This window comes from Protobothrops mucrosquamatus, unplaced genomic scaffold, assembly GCF_001527695.2.
Source record: "Protobothrops mucrosquamatus isolate PMUCROS unplaced genomic scaffold, P.Mucros_1.0 scaffold1131, whole genome shotgun sequence".
NCBI classification, from domain to species: Eukaryota; Metazoa; Chordata; class Lepidosauria; order Squamata; family Viperidae; genus Protobothrops; species Protobothrops mucrosquamatus.
This window is the reverse complement of record NW_015387349.1, coordinates 496022-514230: the sequence shown is the minus strand read 5'-3', so window position 1 is coordinate 514230 and position 18209 is coordinate 496022. Positions and strand designations below refer to the sequence as shown.

Sequence of the window (18209 nt, the reverse complement as noted above, 5' to 3'; positions counted from 1 at the left end):
TCCTTACACCCCCTGCAGTCACATGATCTCACTTGGGTCACTTGGCAACCAGTTCACATTTACGGCTATTTGCAGCATCATGGGGTCATGTGACCACAATTTTCATGTGGTTTTGCCAGTTTCCAGCATTTCATTCCAATTTCCAGCAAAAACACCCCTGGGTATAATCGATTCGTTTAACGACCACTGCACTCACTGAACAACAGCTACAAAACAAGGCTGTGAAATCAGGCCCAATCATCTAGTGATCTACTTAACAATCACCACAACTTAAGAGCAGAATTCTGGGCACAGTTATGACTATAAGTTAAGGACCATCTCTGTTGCCCAAGATGGAACACGCAGGGGAAGCGTGCGAAAGAACACGGACACACGCAACTTTTGCTTTCTCTTCCATAGATGCTTCCAGGGACCAAAACTTCTTTGCCCAAAGATTTGATGATGTGAACTCTGAATGTTTTGACTCTGCCAACAAATGGAGACTTGGTATCTTCAGCTTAGAGTGTAGCTGTTGGTTTCTGGCTTTCCTGATAAACTAAATAAGAACCGCCAGTTCGTATGCAAAGAGAGATAACAAGCTCTTTTACACAAGTACTTCCCTATCACAAAAAAACAATGCCTGCTTTTTGGGGGGTTGTGGGGGTGGAGAACTTCCTTCATTATTCCCAAGAATCCAAATCAACCATACCTTGTCTCCTGCCCACCTGAGAAGTTGGACCACAGCTTCCATCATTCTTTCATTCTTAAATCTTGATACAAATTTAAAGGTTCAGAAGGCAATCCCTGGAACTCAGCTAAAGGATCAGTCCCAAGTGCAGGACAAATGACAAGAATGTGCTTCTTTTTGCATCGTGCACAGTTAGCTGATGGAACTCCAGGCCACCAGATGGGATGAGAGTCGCTGGAAAAGAGAGCATTTGAAAAAAAGGGGGGGGGAATGGACTCTACATACGGAGCATAAGAAGCCTACGATAAAAGTTAGCAAAATAAGTCTCCATGTTTCGTGGCAGCATTATCAGAAGCAGATAATAGCACTTAGACTTATATATCGCTCCACAGTACTTTAAAGCACCCTGCCAACAAAAGTTAGTGTATAGTCAAGGCCATGGTTTTCCCAGTTGCAATGTATGGATGTGAAAGTTGGACCATAAGAAAGGCTGAGCGCCAAAGAACTGAGGCCTTTGAACTCTGGTGCTGGAGAAGACTCCTGCGAGTCCCCTGGACTGCAAGGCGATCAAACTGGTCAGTCCTAGAGGAGATCAACCCCGACTGCTCTTTAGAAGGCCAGATCCTGAAGTTGAAACTCAAGTACTTTGGCCACCTAATGAGAAGGAAGGACTCACTGGAGAAGAGCCTAATGCTGGGAAAGATGGAGGGCAAGAGAAGAAGGGGACGACAGAGAATGAGGTGGCTGGATGGAGTCACTGAAGCAGGAGGCGTGAACTTAAATGGACTCCAGAAGATGGTAGAGGACAGGAAGGCCTGGAGGAATGTTGTCCACGGGGTCGCGATGGGTCAGACACGACTTCGCAATTAACAACAACTAAGCAGTGTACATATTGCCCTCAACAATCTGGGTCATTTTACCAGCCTCGGAAGAATGGAAGGCTTCGTCAACCTTGAGCCAGTGAGAATCGAACTGCTGGCAATCGGCAGAGTTAGCTTGCCATACTGCATTCTAACCACTGCGCCAACACTGTTCTTCCTAGGTAACCTGGTGTCTTGGATCCTGACATTTATGCATATATCTCCTCTTATCTACTGTAACATATTTAAAGCAACTTTTAATTTAAAAAAAGAGGTAGCAGGCCTGCTATAAAACCACATCAAAAATCATCTTTGCTCAGAATGATTTTTCCGAGTTTGCAGATTTTTTTATTTTAAAAAATAAAAATGTCAGATGGCTGCAGCCCAGGGCTTTCTTTGGCAGGATGCCCATTTCTTCAGAAAAACAACAGCAAAGGTAAAATGGATGAACCTGTCAGGAGCTAGAAGGGGAGATAAGACACAACTTCATCAGTTCAATGGGCGTATTGCGAGTGAACCTTCCCAGCAGAGACGCAGACTTGCGAGCAGATAGGTTTATGGGCAGCCATTTCATAAGTCCCCCCATGAGATGTATGCAAAATACCAAACAGAGCAGTACAAATAGTCTTTGGCTTACAACCAGTTGTTTAGCGACCTTTCAAAGCTACAACAGCACTGAAAAGGGGCCTTATGACCACTCCTCGCACTTACGACTATTGTAGCATCCCTACAGTCATACCTCTGAACACACCAACAAAGTCTTCTTTAACCATACTCTATGGACACTCCTGTTCTTATGGTGTTTTTTTAAATCATTATTGTTATTTCTCTGTCTCAGTGTTTCTCATCCTTGGCAACTGTATGATGTGTGAACTTCAACGCCCAGAATTCTGGGAGTTGAAGTCCATACATCTTAAAGTTGCTAAAAGTCATGTATCCCGGAAGCGTTGTTCATCAGTAGGTTGGGAAGATAAATCTAACCCTCAAATTCCACATCATTCTTGGACCACAGGACCAGTACCACTACCCCATCCAAGGTTCCAGATAATCTCATAATCCAGATGAATTTATTCTCTGCTAAATGACTCTAGAATGAACAGAGCTAGAAGACGGTACAGTGGCAGATTATGTTAGTGTGATAAGTGTGCAGCGTTCTTTCACTGCAGCACAACAGTGCCCCCTAAAGCATCCGATGTACCAAAAGGTCTAAACAGACAATGTGCGTCTCTAGATTGCCCCAAAACGTTTCCTAAAAGGAACCATTTAAAAAATCAGCCAGTGCCTTTATCTAACTATCATATATTCACTAAGGAGGGTGGAATTCCGTTTTGCTGGCTAGACCCAGGGCTTTGGAGACAAGAGGCAACATGGAGCACTGGGGAAAGTGTGGGACAAGAAAGAGGAACAGCTGAGTTCTAGTCATTTAGAATAGAACAGAGCTGGAAGGGACCTTGGAGGTCTTCTAGTCTAGCCCCCTGCTCAAGCAGGAGAACCTATACCAGTGGTGGCGAACCTATGGCACGCCTGCCAGAGGCGGCACTCAGAGCCCTCTCTGTGGGCACGCGCACCATCGCCCCAGCCCTGTCTCTCCCCATGGCCCCCTCCTCACCAGCAGCCCCCCCCCGTCGCCCACGGGCGCAGCCCGCATGGAGCAGCACAGCCAAGGACATAGCAGCCAGGCAGACTTTAACAAGACTCCGCCCTCGTGCCCCATCACGCGCAGATGATGCGGGGTGTGGGTAGAGGGTGTGGCCACCATGGCGCTGCTGGGCCACCATGGCGATCTGCTGCGGTGGCCCATGGAGGCAGTGGGTGGCCCTGCGGGCGGGCAGGGGTGGTTTTTGGGCACTCGGGCTCTAAAAGATTCGCCATCACTGACCTTGGTATAGGTCAGTGATGGCGAATCTTTTAGAGCCCGAGTGAAATGGTATTTTCAGACAAGTGACTGTCCAGTCTCTTCTTAAAAACCACCAGTGATGGGGCGCCCATGATTTCTGATGGCAAGCTGATCCACTGGTTGATTGTCCTCACTGTCAGGAAGTTTCTTCTTAATTCCAGGTTGCTTCTCTCTTTGATCAGTTTCCAAACCATTGTTTTTTGTCTTGCTTTGTAAAATAGGTTGACCCCCACCTCTTCTTTGTGGCAGCCCCTCAAATATTGAAAGACTACTATCATGTCACCCCTAGTCCTTCTTTTTTATTAGAATAGCCATACCCAATTCCTGCAATCATTCTTCATATGTTTCAGGATTCTTCTCCTACCTTGGCCACAAAGCCAGTAGGGTGGCCTTGGGCCAGTCACCTTCTCTTCGCCGTAGGAAAGAAGCAATGGCAAACCACTTTGAAAATCTTGCCAAGTAAATCCCAGGGACCAGTCTAGATAGTCACCAAAAATCAAGAGTGGCTCAAAGGTGCACACACACGCGCGCGCGCACGCACACGCACACACAAGGGTTGAACTTCCTGCATTTCATTATTAACATTATTATCCCACATTGATCTGCATGACAGCCTACCGTCAGTTTAAAACAATAAATACACCTTCTACAGAATAACCTGGAGCAGTCTGAGCTGAACATCTGGATATTGCTATTACACTTTTTCAGGTTGCACCAATTCTGCCAATGAAAATGACCCCCAACATGTGCCTGGAAATCAGGTGTATTAAGGTGGTGACCAGAGTGTACTCAGCCGGCATTAGCACAGAGGTGTCCACAGGAGGGTGACTTCAATTGCATCAATGTGACCACCATCTTACCTTTTTCAGCTCCTTCTCTGCAGAATCAGCACATACCTAAAGAGAGTATAAGCCACTAACAGGAAGCCATTAGCAAGCAGATGGGAGACTTTCTCTATGCAAAAAAATCCACACGACAAGGAAACGAGAATTATTCCTGACAAAATGCACCGGTTCCCGCAGAAATATCCCCAGGAATTTTGCTCTGTACAGTTTGTTTATTTGCCTTTTTTTAAAAAAACGTCCACAGGTATCTTTGCATCTCTCCTCCTGGGTCTGGGGACTCCTACCTCTTTTCAGATATGGATGACAGCCTGTTATGTTTTCACAGACTGAATGTGCGAAAAGGTTCCAAAGGGTCAACGTTTTCAAGGACAGCGCAGACACAAAAAATACGGAGCCAGCTTATCCAAAGCTATCAGCTGTTTGACCCTTTCCCACATCTGCAGGAAATTAGGCGTCCTCTAACCTTGAATCGGGACTGGAGGAAACCAGCAAACAAGCAAACTGTGCAAGCAGCTGACAGAAGGACGTTGGGAATGTTGGGAATCACCAAAATCACTGCGAAGGAGAAAAAGAAAACAGCATGTGGGGGTCAAAGAAAGAGGTAAAGGAGGAGACCTGATTTCGTTAGTCCCAGCCAATTCTTTTTTTTTTTTTCCCCTTTCTATTTGCACGTAACCAACACAAAATACAGGCATTCCTCTATTTACAACAGTTCATTTAGTGACCGTTCAAAGTTACAATGGCACTGAAAAAAAGATGACCGTTTTTCACAGTTACGACCGTTGCAGCATCCTCAGGGTCACGTGATCAAAATCCAGACGTTTGGCAACTGACTCATATTTATGACAGTCAACCTTTACAGGAGTCCGAAATATAATTATAAGCAGTCCTCGATTTATGACCATTTGTTTAGTCACCAAAGTTACAATGGCACTGAAAGTTACAAGGGCATTTTTCACCTATCACCCTTGACACCCTCTTCTTTGTGGTAGCCTCTCAGATATAGTATATATAAATACTGGTTCCACTTATTGCTCTTACTGTCAAGAAATTTCTCCTTAGTTCTAGGTTGCTTCTCTTCTTGATTAGTTTCCATCCGTTGCTTCTTGTCCTGCCTTCAGGCGCCTTGGAGAATAGCTTGACTCCCTCTTCTTTGGGGCAACCCTTGAGATACTGGAAGACTGCTATCATGTCCCCCCTCATCCTTCTCTTCATTAAACTAGATATACCCAATTCCTTCAAGCATCCTTCATATGTTTTAGTCTCCAGGCCTTTAATCATCTTCATTGTTCTTAGTTGCTTAGTTGCTCTTCTCTGAACTCTTTCCAAAGTCTGAAGTAAGTCTCAAGTGAGACTAGTGTTTTCCACAGCTACAGTAAAAAGCAATTATTTACTTATTTCTATGCTCCTCTACTCTCAACATCTCAGAGCTAGGAAGAGAAAAAAGCAGAGGAAAAACAAGACCGCAGTCCTCAAATGCATTATAATGGCATTGATCCACATGGGTAGATACCAACCCTTGACACCTCCAAATACTTTCTCCAAGTTTTTTTCAAGCATCTTTACTTTTCTTGCATCTTCAGCTTTTTCTCAGATGCTATTGGACAGGACTTACTGGAGCATCAGGGAAAAATTTCGTACAAGAATGAACTGCTGCATGAATTGTGTGTTTTAGGAGTTACTGCCCACACAGATCGCCCTCATGTAACAACCACAGTTGAGACCGGCAACTCTGTTAAGAAAGCGGTCACCAAGTAAAACCACAAGGGTGCTTATCATCTTACAATAAATGATTTACTGACCTGCAAATGCCGTTAAGTAAGTATAAGGTTTAGTCGTAAAGGTACTTTTTCATCACCGTCGTAACTGCGAATGGTCACTAAACGAGGCAATCGCTAAACAAGTACTACTTGCATATGGTAAGTGAACGATCCAAGCATGCCCGTGATTAGTCGCAAGAGGAGGCATTGAATTGACTTTGTGAAAGGGTTCTGCAAGTGACATATAATAATAATAATAATAATAATAATAATAGTAATAGTAATAGTAATAGTAATAGTAATAGTAATAGTAATAGTAATAATAATAATAAAGTTGGAAGGGACCTTGGAGGTCATCTAGTCCAACCCCCTGTTCAGACAGGAAACCCTATACCATTTCAGACAAATGGCTGTCCAGTCTCTTCTTAAAAACTTTCAGTGTTGGAGCATTCACCGCTTCTGGAGGCAGGTTGTTCCACTGGTTAATTGTTCTAACTGTCAGGAAGTTTCTCCTTAGTTCTAGGTTGCTTCTCTCCTTGACTAGTTTCCATCCATTGCTTCCTGTCCTGCCTTCAGGCGCTTTGGAGAATAGCTTGACTCCCTCTTCTTTGGGGCAGCCCCTGAGATATTGGAACACTGCTATCATGTCCCCCCTCGTCCTTCTCTTCGTTAAACTAGACATACCCAATTCCAGCAGCCTTTCCTTATATGTTTTAGCCTCCAGTCCCCTAATCATCTTTGTTGCTCTTCTCTGTACTCTTTCTAGAGTCTCAACATCTTTTTTACATCGTGGTGACCAAAACTGGATGCAGTATTCCAAGTGTGGCCTTACCAAGGCATTGTAAAGTGGTATTAACACTTCACGTGATCTTGATTCTATCCCTCTGTTAATGCAGCCCAATCTGCACAAACAAGCAAAGCCCCATCCGCAGGATGCAGGTAACATACAAAACCACGCTCCCTCTTAAAGCTAAGATTGTCTTCAAAGGAATAGTTGTAGATTTTGTCATATAGAGTTTTTGTGATAGTCTATCATTACAAAAGAAAAAAAAGTCAGTTTGGTGCAATGCTTAAGGCACCAGGGGTAGGAACCAGGAGACTGTGAATTCTAGTTCTACTTTACTCACAAATCCAGCTGGGTGACTTTGGGCCAGTCTTTTTTATCTCAGTTCTAGGAAAGTGAGAAGGGCAAGCCTCTTCTGAAATCTTGCCAAAAAAAACCCTACAAGGATGATTCTGGTTGTCTCCAGGACTCAATACTCAAAGGGGGGGGTATTCCACAAACAAACCTGTTTTAGCAGTTTTTAACTCAAGAACAGACAACAGCAACTTCACTTCCCAAAAAAGATAGACATGTTTTATCATGAGGTAAATTCTAGTAAATTCTGGTCTCCTTAGACTTAATATGGACTTAGGTACTTGACTTAAACCTGATAAGAGGAATGTATTAGCTGAGGAGTTTGAGAGAGGGCAAGTTTGATCTAGTGTTTAGGGGAACCAGGTTAAAAATTGGGTGACTGCGAGTTCTAGTCCTGCCTTAAACACAAAGTGTGATTTTCAGCCAGTCACTCTCTCTCAGCCCTAGGTAGGAGGCAAGAACCAACCACTTCAGAAATCTTGTCAAAATTGGCAACCATGGAAATCAAGACTGATTTCAAAATGTACACACACATACATACACATACACACACACACGCACATACACACACACACACAAACCCTTTAATCTCTCTTATACACATACTGCAAATAGCAAATATTTTTTTTCTCTTTTGATTTGGAAGGTATCAAGTTGAAACAAAGCACAGAGTGGTATGGGAAAAAAGAAGCATTTGAATAGCTCAAATCTGAAAGTTACCACTTCTGGCAGATTCAAAGTTACTTTTATTCATTTAGGAAAAAAATAAAACTTCCTATCCGAGCTGCCACCTTCAAGATCAGTTAAGAAATTAAATAGCTACACTGGTCAGACTTGCCCAGCTTAGATTAGTTTGCTTTGCATTCTTGAATTAATCGCTACAGTTCTCCAACTCATTCAGTTAATTAGCAGTGTGCGGCCCCAATGTACTCTACATAGACCCCAATTTAGTAATCAGCCTAAGATGCTACATGAATGCAGCTACCTACTCTAGGGTTGAATTGTTTGCATTGTGTGATAGCCTTTCTGGATCTATAGGTGGGCATTGTGTTCATGCAAAAGAGAAAGAGAATGTAGGATTCTGTCTTCCATCGATTTTTTTACTTTTCAAAAACTCCTAATCTTTTCCCCCTTTACATCCCCCAAGGATTCCATAGCGAAAATGGATAGTCCTGATCCACAGCATAATACAGGCAGACTTCAACCTATGAACATACTTGAGCGTGGAATTATGTTCGTTAAGTTGTGACGGTCATTAAGCAAGTCGCCACGTGACCATGCCTGATTTGACAAATTTATTTGCACCAATTGTTAAGCAAATGCTGCAGTCCTTGAGCAAGTCCATTTTATCCAATGTGTATTTTATTTTATTTTTTGCTGGAAACTGGAAATAAATACCAGGGACAAGCAAACATTTTGAAAACCAGTCACGTGACCACGATACAAAGCAAATGGCCTTAAAGATGAGCCAACTGCCAAAACTGCAATCACATGACTGCCAAGGGGGGCATTACAGCCCTTCTAAGTTCAAAATTGAGTCATAAGTACCTTTGGGGGAAGCCCATCATAAATTTGAATGGTCATTGAGCAAGGACTTCCCTGTATACTGGACGGTTCAACATGTTTGACAGTTTTCTTGGAATTGTATCCTGCGTAGAGCAATTTTTCTCGACCTCGGCACCTTCAAGAAGTATGGACTTCAACTCCCAGAATTCCCCAACCAGCATGCTTCGTGCACAAACAGCACGCTAGCTGTGGAATTCTGGGTGTTGAAGTCCAAACATCTTAAAAGTTGTGAAGTTGAGAAACACTGCTATAGAGAAAGATACACAAGCAAAATATGAACTGCCTTTGGATAACGTTTCTCCATCACTCCTGTTTATTGAGGAACGCCAACCGTAATACACAGGGGAGAATCTCAAGCAGTTTTCATGCAAAGGCACAACTAATACAACCTGCAGATAGATTTATCCTCTCCCACCTACCATCTCTGGTACAAAACGCAGGGCTCCCCAAACGGGTTTAAATCTTTAATTTCAGCAGTGGATTGGTGTTCCCCTCCCCCAAAAAATAAAAATCCAGCACAATGTCCCCAACAGAAATTTCCAGGGAAAGAAATACACAATTTCCTGAGAGGTGACAGTGCAAATATGGTTCAACAGTGGCCTCTGGCAGCAGCCAAGAACTCCCCCCTTGAAGTGAGGTTTCCAGCAGAAAGAGGAACAGTCTTTCATTTGCCTGTCCAGAGTCAAAAAGTCTGCAAGCGATTTGAAGAAAAGATCTTGCCTTAAAAGAGATCTATATACTTTGTGACAGTCTCTTTAAGAGCCAAATTCCTGCCTTCCCTTTAACAGCCAAATCCTCTCTTGGATGTGAACTAATCTTTTGGATGTCCATTAATTGAGCTTCGGAGGCCATTCCATTAGAGGATAAACAACCTTTTATGGAAGATAGGCGATTCCAAAGCCAAATATCAAGATTCATAAAATCCATCTTCATCTCCGTGGGATCTCAGCAGCTGCAGAAATCTGCCAGAGCTGGCGAGAATAGCAAACATACTTTGCATGGGCTGATGGGCTCAACACCGGCTGGGAACCAATATTTCGAAATCAAAGAATTCAGACTTCAAATAAAAGAAAATCTAACTAGCTAGCAATAAAACAAACCAGCTTCCTTAATTCTTCTCAGGCCGGTTCCGGTTGAGAACTGCTTTGGGGGCAAATTCCAGCTTGTCCTTGAGGCTGACCACTTGGGTAAGGTCTTTCCCAACGCTCTCTTGGAGCTTACGGTCCTCGCGCCGTTCTGAAATGCTCTTCTCGTCCTCAGGGGTCTGGGGAGGGGGCTTGCCCCGGATGAACCACTCAAGATTGTAGCCCACCACCCCAACCACAAAGGCTACAGGGAAGGTAACGTAAGGAGCATAGGTCCGTATGCTGGCCCAGAAGATGGGCCACATGACTCCAAGCAGGATCTGTAGAAATGAAGGAAAACACAGTTGAAGGATCAGCAACGCCACTAAACTTATACAGGTAGTCCTCGGCTTACAATTCATTTAGTGACTGAAAAAAGTGACTTACGACCGTTTTTCACAGTTACGACCCCATGATCATGTGATCAAAATTCCGATGCTTGGCAACCGCTTCATACTTATGTCCGTTGCTATGTCCCAAGGTCATGTGATCCCCTTTTGCAACCTTCTGACAAGCAAAATCAACGAGGGGAGCCAGTTTCACTCAACAACCAGATTACTAACTTATCAACTGCAGTGATTCACTTAACAACTATGGCAAGAAAGGTTGTAAAATGGGGCAAAACGATGATAATAATGTCTCACTTAACGACAGAAACGTTGGGCTCAGTTGTGGCTGTAAGTCGAGGACTACCTGTAGTTACATTCAAGGCATGCTCAGGAAATGGATTTGCATGGGGAAACTATCTATATTCATCAGCTATGATCAGTCTGGCCAGAAATCCCAGTTTAAAGTGTCTGCTTAAAAGCATCTATGGCAGAGGTCTCCAACCTTTCCAGGCTTGAGGACCGGAGGGAAGGAGAGCAGCTTCAAAATTGGTGTGTGTACACGCACGCGCATGGGGCCATGTACACTGTAGCATTAGCAGCCCCGTTTACGCATGCGGCATGTGCTGGCGCTGTGCGTATGCATAAACGGCCGTGCATCCCCATGGCGGCTAGCGACCTGTTTGTGCATGCACAAAAGGGTCGCGCAAACCGCTCATGCTAGCAGCGCATGTGCAAACGGGCTGCGGACACCCACTCCGTGCTAGCATTCCTGTTCACGCCTGCGCACACGTGCAAACAGGACAGTGGGCACTAGCACAAGTGGAGGGGAAATGCATGCCCACGCGTGCGCACACTGGCCAGCCATATTTGCGACCTGCTAGCCAAGAGCCCACGGCCTGATCCCTGATCTATGGGATCTTTGGTGCTCTCTGAGCCTGGTGTTTTTCTTGCAGATGTTCCCTTGGTACTGATGATATTACCTAGTTTAGCAATGAAATGTCTGCAAGAAAACCACCAAGCTCAGAGAGCACCAAGAACCCCACAGTTCAATCCTGAGCTATAAATATTCTATCGGTCCATCCACCTATTCCGTAGCTATTCACTTCACTATTCCTCCGACTAAGCCATTCTGCACGAATAGTAAGCACATCGCGAACGCTCTGGACTGTGATCAAATGACCATTTTTATTAGTTAAAGAGAATGCAAGAAGCTGGCAGTCATTTCAAAAGGTTTAAGGGTAATTCGTTTAAAATGATTTAAGGGTAAAAGAAGAAAGGACTCTCTTGATTACTCAGAGCAATGTTCACAGGAGGACTGTTATACCTCCATATCTGTCCCCCTAATTTGGCAGGAAGCCTGCACTGGAGGCATTTCTGTCGGGGCACAATTTCAGCAAACCATGGCTTTTAGCAGGCTCAGGCCAAGAATCCATTTTTGCTAGGAAAAAGAGATATTTCTCTGCAGGTGATTGAATCCCCTGGGGAGATGACAAAACCACCACGGAGTATGTGATAGCGTTTTTAAAAGACTAACCCTAACTTTATTGGTCTTTAAAAAGCCACAAGGCTCTTGATTGGTTTTCCCTGAGTAGCTATTTGAAATGTCATTTTGTCTCCCCTGGGCTCTTTCTTTGCAGAGAGCAAGAAATCAAAGGCACTTTATTTAAGCAGAATTATCTCCTGCTTGCTCGGCTCCAAAGTCCTATTGCAAACAAACACACCCAGTTCTCACTGTGGCCTCTCGCCTTGCTTGAGCAAGGCCGAGGCTCTGTTAGCCCTACATGGTAGACCAAACTAGAAATGTTTGTACATTTGGAAAAAAAAAACATATCAGAAAATCTTCACTTATGATATTTTTAAAACACCAAGAGGGCAATTGACGAGAACTAAATGGCCCTCACCAAATTTTGGTTCCAAAGATGGACCCAATTTTCTTTAAAAAAGTCTCTCCCAAAATGCTTTTTTTTTAAATCTCAAGACATGTCCAAGCCTCTTGGAATTATCTATGAGCCTGAAAGATTCTTCTGACAGCTGTTAAGATCCCAAATTATCTGGGACTTTTTAAAGCCAGCACCTGCATCCTGTACTGTATTTGGAAATGTACCGGAATCCTACAATTCTATTTAAGGACAGCTAATTAGAGTCCCAGTACATAACTCCAACATGCAGGGAAGTACAGTAGACATATCCTGCATTAGTTAGAATTCTCGGGCAAAATAATGATTTATTTGTAAAATTATCTGTGTGCAGATAACTGCAGCGAGACCTCTTTGGTCCAAGGACAGCAATGTCACCACTTCCTTGACCAGTGTTTCTCAACCTTTGCAACTGTGAGATTGTGGACTTCAACTCCCAGAATTCCCCAGCCAGCCATGATGAAGTCCACTCATCTTAAAGTTGCCAAGTTTGAGAAACAGTACAAGTAAAGTGACAAATCAGACAATTGACGACAAAGAACAATGTGATGACTTTGATCTAACACTGGAACTCTTCTGCTTTTGCCTAATGTCTCTAATCCAACAATTTGATTTCCAAGTCTCCTAAAGTGTCAGTACTATTGTATCTATAGTCAAAGACCCAGAATGCTACCTGCTTGGAACAGCACCATGAGAGTAGAGGACTGCTTGTACATTAGACTATTATCTCTGGGCACCTTAGATTCTGCGGTTAATTCTGATCAGTGCCAGCTATATTTAGATGGTAGCCAAAAGCTTATAAGTCTCTGACTGGGAATAGACACATTTGGGAGAACGTGCTTTGACTGGACCTCAATGACTTGACCTGGCTATGGTTTGCTAGATGTCTTCTCAAGTTGCTTTCAACAGCCAGACTCTTTAGCTACACTTCCCTACTCTACCATTATCAGGAAATTCCTCCTTAGTTCAAGTGAAAGATCCAAACTCAAATTAGGAAAGAATTTCCTGATGGTGAGAGTTATAAAAGAATGGATAAGCATGCCTCCTGACATTATGGGTGTTCCATCAGTGGAAGTGTTCAAGAAAAGATTGGACAGCCATTTGTCCAGGAGGGTATGAAGATTCCTGCTCTGATCAGAGGGCTGGATTAGAAGAACCTCTACACTACTACATCAAAGTTAGGCACAAGACATTCAGGAGCCTTGTATTCCATTTGCTAGTCATCCTCCAGTGGAAGGCCTGGATTTTGGAGAAGACCTCTGGACCAAACTAGCAAACCTGATCCTTTGTGGGGCACAGACCAATCCAATTCCAATCACTTCCACAGTTGCACTACCCATCAACAGTCCTTGTTAGGAAGGAGTTTTACTGATATGATTTTTTGTTTGCAGGGAAGCGGTTGAGCCAGCAGTTGAAGTAAGCTAGGGATCTTCAAACTTGGCCCTTTTATGACTTGTGGACTTCAACTCCCAGAATTCCTCAGCCAGCGTGCCTAGCTGAGGAATTCTGGGAGTTGAAGTCCACAAATCATAAAAGGGCCAAGTTTGAAGACCCCTGTTCCAAGACGTGCAAACAAGCCAAGTTAACTCTGAAGCGCTTTAGAAATCTGCTTACATCAGGGGTCTTCAAACTTGGCCCTTTTATGACTTGTGGACTTCAACTCCCAGAACTCCCCAGCTTTGCTGGCTGAGGAATTCTGGGAGTTGAAGTCCACAAATCTTAAAGTTGCCATGGTTGGAGACCCCTGACCCAGTGGACTGCCCACTAGGCAGGAGGGCAGTCAAGTTATAGAGGACAAAGCTTGCACAACCCATTGAAGCACAAAGGATTTAGTCTTTGTTTTTAACTAAGGGCCAGGGTGATCTCCTCTATCTTTTGCCGTGAAAGATCCAGCATTAGCAGCCAAGAGTGACGGTTTTAAGATCTGGATCTAGCAACCAGGGGAAGGGAAACCACCTGCCCAACAGCTGACGCTGCTTGCTTCCAAACTCGGTTTTGCTTCTCTGCCCCCTAAAGGTGGCACCGGATTCCACGCCAGGTGGGCGCCTTTCCTACCCCCGGCCCCAGATTTCTGCTAGCCGGGTTGCTCAGCCCCTCGCCTCCCTTCCAAGCCGGGGAAGCTCCGGGTTGGACCCCCACAACCCAGCGGTCAACCCCTCTTTTTCAGGGACGGGAAGGGGGGCGCCCGGACGCGCAGGCAGGGATCCCCAAGCCAGCCCGGCTGGAACCCGCGCCCGATCTCCTGCGACCGTCCTCCAAGGTCGGGAACCCTGGCCGAGAAGCTCCAGCCAAGCGCGCAAGGAGCGACCTTGCGGCCCATGGCCGCGGTCCAACGCTACCCAGAGCCAGAACCGGTGCAAACCGTTTCCAACCGCGGGCTGGAAACGTGGGGATGCAAACCCGCAGGGAAGGCAGGGGGGCTTCCGACGGCCGGGACTGGCCTCCCCTCGCCGCCCTCCGTCTCACCTCTCCTCCTCCTCCTCCAGCGGGGCCGCCGCCAAGCCAGGCCAAGCCCCTGCAGCGGGCTCCGCGTGCGCCCTAGCTCCGCTTCCTGCCGCCGCTTCATTGGCCGCCGCTGCTCTCCGCCCAGGGCGGCCCATTGGCGGCGTGCGGCTGGGGCGAGGAGGGACCGAGCGGGAGGCGGACCGGGCGCTTCCTCTCTCCGGTCCTGCCGCCTTTCTCGGCCAGCAGCCCCGTCCCCTCCGAGCGCCCGGGGGCAGAGCGCGCCTCGGCTCCGCGCTCTGGTCCTGGCGCATCGATCGCTTCGGTTTAAGCTGTAGAAACAGAGGCACCGGATCAAAATCGTATTATTGGCCTTCCATTGGGATCAAGCTAAGAAAACTGGAGAGATGATCCCTAATACAATGGAAAACAGGGCACTCAGACCCATCCCTTGGCCCCATCGCTCCTCAGTTGAAGCAAAGCATCACCTACAACATTTCACCTACAACAACCTCTCAAACTTTCTCCTGCCCGTTCAGGAGAGTGCCAGAAGGACCGTCTTTTTCAGGAAAGAGAAGGAGAGCCTGAACAAATAACAAGAGACCAGCTTGCACTAGTTCCTGCTAGAGCTGTTCTTCCTGTGCTCTCTCCCTCATCTTTGTACAAACCTGATGACTGCTTTCACAAAACGTTTTGTTGTCTCTGTGCGCCATAACGCAACATATGAACGGAGACTATCGGGTTTGTTGTTGTTAGTTGCGGAGTCGTGTCCGACCCATCGCGACCCCATGGACAACGTTCCTCCAGGCCTTCCTGTCCTCTACCATCTTCTGGAGTCCATTTAAGCTCACGCCTCCTGCTTCAGTGACTCCATCCAGCCACCTTATTCTCTGTCGTCCCCTTCTTCTCTTGCCCTCAATCTTTCCCAGCATCAGGCCCTTCTCCAGTGAGTTCATTATTAGCATTTTAATAAAAGTGATATCAGCATTTTAGCATGGCATCGATGCCGCGTTTGAAGTTTAGGAAAGCATGTTTTTCCTGTGAACCAAAACAAATTGATGTTCAAAAACTAGCCCTCTCAGGAACAACCAAACAACAGGGCTATAGTCGGAAGCCCTTGAATAATGGAGGCACTTGGCATTTACAAAGGTTGCAGGGGTGACGCGGTCAACATTGGTGACCTGTCCAGGCAGCTTCCAACCAGGAAATCGATGGGGGAAGCTGGATTCACTTAACAAAAAATGGCAATTTTGTTGTTGTTAGTTGCGAAGTTGTGTCCGACCCATCGCAACCCCATGGACAACGTTCCTCCAGGCCTTCCTGTCCTCTACCATCTTCTGGAGTCCATTGAAGCTCACGCCTCCTGCTTCAGTGACTCCATCCAGCCACCTCCTTCTCTGTCGTCCCCTTCTTCTATTGCCCTCCATCTTTCCCAGCATTAGGTCCTTCTCCAGGGAGTCCTTCCTTCTCATTAGGTGGCCAAAGTACTTTAGTTTCAACTTCAGGATCTGGCCTTCTAAAGAGCAGTCAGGGTTGATCTCCTCTGGGACTGACCGGTTGGATCGCCTTGCAGTCCAGGGGACTCGCAGGAGTCTTCTCCAGCACCATAGTTCAAAGGCCTCCATTCTTTGGCGCTCAGCCTTTCTTATGGTCCAGCTTTCACAGCCATACATTGCAGCTGGGAAAACCATGGCCTTGACTATACGCACTTTTGTTGGCAGGGTGATGTCTCTGCTTTTTTAGTATGCTGTCTAGATTTGCCATTGTATTAGTCCTGCTTTATAAAGCCTTAGTGAGGCCTCACCTGGAATGCTGCATCCAATTTTGTCGTCACGTTGCAAAAAAAATGATGTCGAGACTTGGGGAAAGTGTTGTCCTCCTGAAGTGATTTGTGGGAAGTCAGCCCCCCAGAGAAGGAAATATTAAAAGGGCAGAATATTATATTTTCTCAAAGGATCTCAGGCAGAAAAAGGCAGAAAAGCATGCCCAATTTTTCTTAATAGTTCCAAGCAGGGCTTTTTTTCTCAGAGAAAAGGTGGTGGAACTCACCTCCCTCCCCTGGCCACGCCCCCACCCAAACCTGGCCACGCCCTCATCAAACCCTAGGACCGCCCCTTTAGAGAACAGGAATGCAAGTAAAATTTGGGAGGGGCTTCTCTGCCGCTTCTTGCTCGGGCAGGGTCGCCTAGGAAACGGGCCAGGGGCGNCACTCCCTACATGTGCTCTCTTTTTTCTTCCAGAGCCATCTTTCTGTCTGGCTCTCCTCTTCAATAAACTGCAACTTTCTTCCTAAAGTAGTTGCCATGTTGTTTATTCCTGGCTTGGATTGAACCATGATGAAGACTTTTCCTTCAACAGATCTGTTGGGTTTTGATGGTTCTAGCTGGCTTTGTGCTGGGAAAAAGGCAGGAACTCCAGAGTTGGTCATGCTTGGTCTTAGAGCAGGAGTCTCCAACCCCCGGTCCGTGGACCAGTACCGGGTGGCGGCATGCCAGTAACCAGTCTGCACAAACAAGTGTGGAGACAATCTAGAGAAAGAAATATTTTTGGAAATGTTAAAAAGGCCGTATATAGTTCCCCAAAAGATTGTAAAGGCGGAAACCAACACCACCCCCCAAGTATCTCTGCCCCAAACAGAGTATGCAGAAATGCAAATTTGATAATCTTGCCAGAAAGATTGGAGTCAAGAAACTGGGATTAGGAAGAAAGATCCCTAGAATCAACACCAAAAATCTAAGAGTCTTCAGCCAAAGCCCCAGGGAAGCAGGATATGATCTTTGGGACATAATAGGATTAACTCACCACCATCAGAATACCAGAAAGGCACACTCAGACTCAGGTCAAAGTTCATGCCACAGGAACAACTCCAAACAAAAGCCCAAGAAGGTATAAAAACCCACTCCCTACATGTGCTCTCTCTTTTCCTCCAGAGCCATCTTTTTCTCTGGCTCTCCTCTTCAATAAACTGCAACCTTCTTTCTAAAGCAGTCTCCATGTTGTTTATTCCCGGCTTGGACCTGACCCTGATGAAGACTTTTCCTTCGCTCCAGCTAGGTTTTGCTGGCGAGCCCACAAGCGACGGCGTGAAACCTGCCACTTGGCACAGTCACCACAAGCAGGTGCATGTGAATGTGACTCCAACCTCTGCTTTTCCTCTTCCTGGCTGGTTGGTTTAATTAAGCTCTTGTGCAAGCCTACGTTGCCTAGAGATTAAGCCAAAGGTCGGCTGTTGCAGCACGCTATAATTAGGCTTGTAGTTGCAGCCCACCCAGAAATGCTATTCATGTTTGAAATGTATTCAGAAATGCTGGAGCCCCCTTGATGGTGATGTGAACCCACGGCGAGGGTCGAGGGGGTCTGCTGGGAGTGGCCCAAAAGGACAGCCGCCACGATGCCATCAAAGTACCACCTGATTTTTTTAAAATGCATGTGAAAAACGTGTTGTTTTGATGGCACGGTTGTGCCTCCATCTTGACTTTTTTGACCACCCCCTGCAGATACTCTCGATCAGGTTGCTACCCCGGAGCTGCAGGTCCCAGGACTACTTGCTGTTTAGCTTCCAAGGGCATTTTAAAATAATGATGATGATGATGATGATGATGATGATGATGATGATGGAAGGGATCTTGGAGGTCATCTAGTCCAACCCCCTGCTCAGGCAGGAA

General features: G+C 45.8%; 1 protein-coding gene across 1 annotated transcript; it reads right to left on the bottom strand.

The window, feature by feature from the left end:
* Positions 1–9025: 9025 nt before the first annotated feature.
* On the bottom strand, positions 9026–14579 carry SMIM12 (small integral membrane protein 12). Its single transcript, XM_015820459.1, has 2 exons — positions 14569–14579; positions 9026–10138 (listed from the first exon to the last, which is right to left on the bottom strand). Exon 2 carries the CDS (start codon positions 10121–10123, stop codon positions 9842–9844), a length of 282 nt encoding a protein of 93 aa, XP_015675945.1. The 5' UTR covers positions 10124–10138; positions 14569–14579; the 3' UTR covers positions 9026–9841.
* Positions 14580–18209: the final 3630 nt, after the last annotated feature.